Here is a 3,495-nt window from a genome sequence, read left to right as displayed (position 1 = left end):
AGAGGAGCTGTAACCTCCCGCTGCAGCTGGGCTGGAGAGGTCTGATGTCAGGAGAAGGGCTGCAAGTGCCAGGGGCCGGTGGGAGAAATGGCCGGGCTGGGGGGTGAGGAATCAGGTTGTCCATGGAGTGTCTGACCTGCAGGAGCAGCGGGTCCTACCCCTCCCGACAGCAGGAGGAGACCCCCTGCAGCAACATCAGTTAGAGAATGCTGCCATCGCTCCTGCTGTAAACTGAAAATACAAGAAACTAAACATAAAATCAAACATACTCCCGTATTAAATGCTCAGTGAGAAATTCAAGGTGTTCAAGGAAACCCCTCCCAGTGCCGCATTCAGGTGGTTTCCCAGGGGATGTTACCGTCAGTGTGAAGTGACCTCATGACACTGTTTGTCCCACACACCCCCACGGCAGCCCCGGGAACAGCTGCTGGTATTTGTGCTCCCTCACCTCACACACATGGTGTGCATGCTTACATCTCCTTGTACACCGCAAATGGGAACGTCTGACCTGTCATTTGTGTCCCTCTGCGGAGGGAGAAGGAACCTCCCCCGGCTGGGGTGAGCGGCCAGTGCTGCACATGGCAGCGGGAGGTGCTAGTCTGTGATGATCGCCCTGGGGCAGCGTCACGGTTTAACCCAGCCAGCACCCGAGCCCACACAGCCGCTCACTCACTGCCTGGGTGCGATGAGGGGGACAATCCAAGGCGTCAGGGTGAGGACACTCGTGGTATAGAGAAAGACAATTGGTTAGTAGGCAAAGAAAAAGCCACACATGTAAGCGAGGGAAAACACGGAATTTATGCCCTTCTTTCCGTTGGCAGGCAGGGCTTCAGCCATCTCCAGAACACCAGGGCTCCATCACACGTAACGGTGCCTTGGGAAGACAAAAGCCACAGCTCTGAATGTGCCCACGTTCATCCTTCTTCCCCAGGTTTAGATAACTGAGCAGGATGCCGTAAGGTACAGAACATCCCTTTGGTCAGTCGGGGTCAGCTCTCGCAGCTCTGTCCCCTCCCAGATCCCTGTGCACCCCCGGCCTGCTCACTGGTGGGGAGGGTGAGGAGCAGGAATGGCCTTGACTCTGTGTAAGCCCTGCTCAGCAATAACGGAAACAGCCCTGCCTTACCAACACTGCTTAGAGCAGGAAAACAAACCACAGCCCCAGACCAGCTCCCAGGAAGGAAATTAACTCTGTCCCAGCCAGACCAGCACAGGCAGCTGCCCCAGTGTGTCCAGTGAAGACGGGCACCGGCCAGACCCTGGACCTTCAAGTCTGTCCCCGGAGGCCTGGCTGTGCGAGGACACTGCTGCGTGCCCCCACCCTGCAAATCACACCGGTCACCTGGTCACTGGGGTTGTCCTCTGCGGGCCAATTGCTTGGGCGTGTTCTTGACACCAGGTTTGGAGGAAGAGCTCAGCCTTCAGGCACTGCCCTGAGCAGATCCTCTTTCATGACGGAACTGCTCTCGAGCAGCCTGGCTCTGTCACACAAGTGCCCAGTGCCTGTCCCTGCCTGCGTCACAGGACTGCCGTGCAGCCGGAGCGTGACCGAGGTGCCAGAGCCCTCAGGCCTGACACCGAACCCAAGGGGTCAGAAAGAGAGTATGGGAGTGAGAAGAGAACATCTCTGGAAGACCAAGCGCTCCCTGGCAGGGCAGCCACGCGGGAACTCTCTTCCCCTCCACCTCTCACACAGGAATTGTCCCTGCAGCTCCAAAAAATTCTCAGAGGAAGGAACTCAGAAGAAAAAACATCACTGCAAGCACTTTACTTTGTTAAAACACACACAGATCATGGCTCCTCATTTACGCAGCCACTCATTCAGAACAGAAAAGCAGACAGTGAATTAGGAAGGGGATGACAACATCATTACAAATAAAATACCACCAAAACCAACAGAAAAAGCAGACAGGCTGAGTTTATACAGAGTGATATTATAACGGCTATGAAGAAGATGAGCAGTTTATTGCTTCAGAATACCATCTGGCTACCAGTTTCCTCAGGGCATCAGTGAGATCCTGGTTCCTCATGCTGTAGATGAGGGGGTTCAGTGTTGGGGGCACCACCGAGTACAGAAATGACACCACCAGGTCCAGGGCTGGGGAAGAGACAGAGGGGGGCTTCAGGTAGGAAACCATGACAGTGCTGACAAAGAGGGAGACCACGGCCAGGTGAGGGAGGCACGTGGAAAAGGCTTTGTGCCGTCCCTGCTCAGAGGGGATCCTCAGCACGGCCCTGAAGATCTGCACATAGGACACCACAATGAAAACAAAACACCCAAAAACTAAACAGACACTAACCACGATAAGCCCAACTTCCCTGAGGTAGGAGTGTGAGCAGGAGAGCTTGAGGATCTGGGGGATTTCACAGAAGAACTGGCCCAGGGTGTTGCCTTTGCAGAGTGGCAGTGAAAATGTGCTGGCTGTGTGCAGCAGAGCATAGAGAAACCCAGAGCCCCAGGCAGCTGCTGCCATGTGGGCACAAGCTCTGCTGCCCAGGAGGGTCCCGTAGTGCAGGGGGTTGCAGATGGCAACGTAGCGGTCGTAGGCCATGATGGTGAGGAGAGAAAACTCTGCTCCAAAAAAGAAGACCAAGAAAAAGACCTGGGCAGCACATCCGAGGTAGGAGATGTGCCTGTTGTCCCAGAGGGAGTTGGCCATGGCTTTGGGGAGAGTGGTGGAGAGGGAGCCCAGGTCGAGGAGGGAGAGGTTGAGGAGGAAGAAGTACATGGGGGTGTGCAGGCGGTGGTCACAGGCGATGGCGGTGATGATGAGGCCGTTGCCCAGGAGGGCAGCCAGGGAGATGCCCAGGAAGAGCCAGAAGTGCAGGAGCTGCAGCTCCCGTCTGTCTGCGAATGCCAGGAGGAGGAACCCGGTGACGGAGCTGCCGTTGGACATCTGTTCACTCTGGATCTGGAGGGTGTTACAGGAAGAAAAGGCAGTGGAAGGGTGAAGACAATTCTCTGAGGAAAATCTGTGCCATTTCTTTGTAGACCCTCCCCCTTCCCCCCCACAACTCTTTTTTTGCCTCTGGGAGACCCTTCATTCACCCTCCTGACCTGAGCTTCATTTTCTGCAGCTAACGCTGTGATTTCATGCTGTGACGGGCAGGGCCTCTGCCCATGGGTCCCTGAGAAGGCAGCCCTGCCCCACGGCAGTGGGGACGTGGGAACGTGCCAGGAGAGGAGGGGATAGGTTTGATATCAGAATTAGTCCGATGAAATCACTCCGCATTTAGAAGGGTTTATCAGATTCCACACTCCTAGTGCAAAGGAACATGGGTGGCAGAAAGTCATTTTAGGCAATCTTGTATTCCTACCTCCCCCATTATGCCCTCTGAGCGTTCTCTGAAACCAGAGACCCTGAGAATTTCTCCTGCACTCCGAGCCAATGGCTGTGAGACCGGAGGAGCAACAGGACAGCGTTATCCTTCCGTCGCTGTGCTGCCTCCTCCCAGACACCAACATTGCCGGGCGGCTGCTCCCAGCCCCGGAGC

The 3,495-nt window shown here is 55.6% G+C and overlaps 1 protein-coding gene across 1 annotated transcript; it reads right to left on the bottom strand.

Annotated features, from left to right (window-relative positions):
• Positions 1-1,943: 1,943 nt before the first annotated feature.
• Positions 1,944-2,897, bottom strand: LOC141974172 (olfactory receptor 14J1-like). The gene has a single exon (XM_074933510.1). It carries the CDS (start codon positions 2,895-2,897, stop codon positions 1,944-1,946), a length of 954 nt encoding a protein of 317 aa, XP_074789611.1.
• Positions 2,898-3,495: the final 598 nt, after the last annotated feature.

Source organism: Athene noctua, unplaced genomic scaffold (genome assembly GCF_965140245.1).
Source record: "Athene noctua unplaced genomic scaffold, bAthNoc1.hap1.1 HAP1_HAP1_scaffold_34, whole genome shotgun sequence".
NCBI lineage: Eukaryota > Metazoa > Chordata > Aves > Strigiformes > Strigidae > Athene > Athene noctua.
Note: the sequence above shows the minus strand (reverse complement) of the source record. Positions and strands in the feature narration are given on the sequence as shown.

Bases quoted from the DNA above. Each gene is read 5' to 3' on its own strand.
- LOC141974172 (XM_074933510.1), bottom strand. From the start codon at position 2,897: ATGTCCAACGGCAGCTCCGTCACCGGGTTCCTCCTCCTGGCATTCGCA.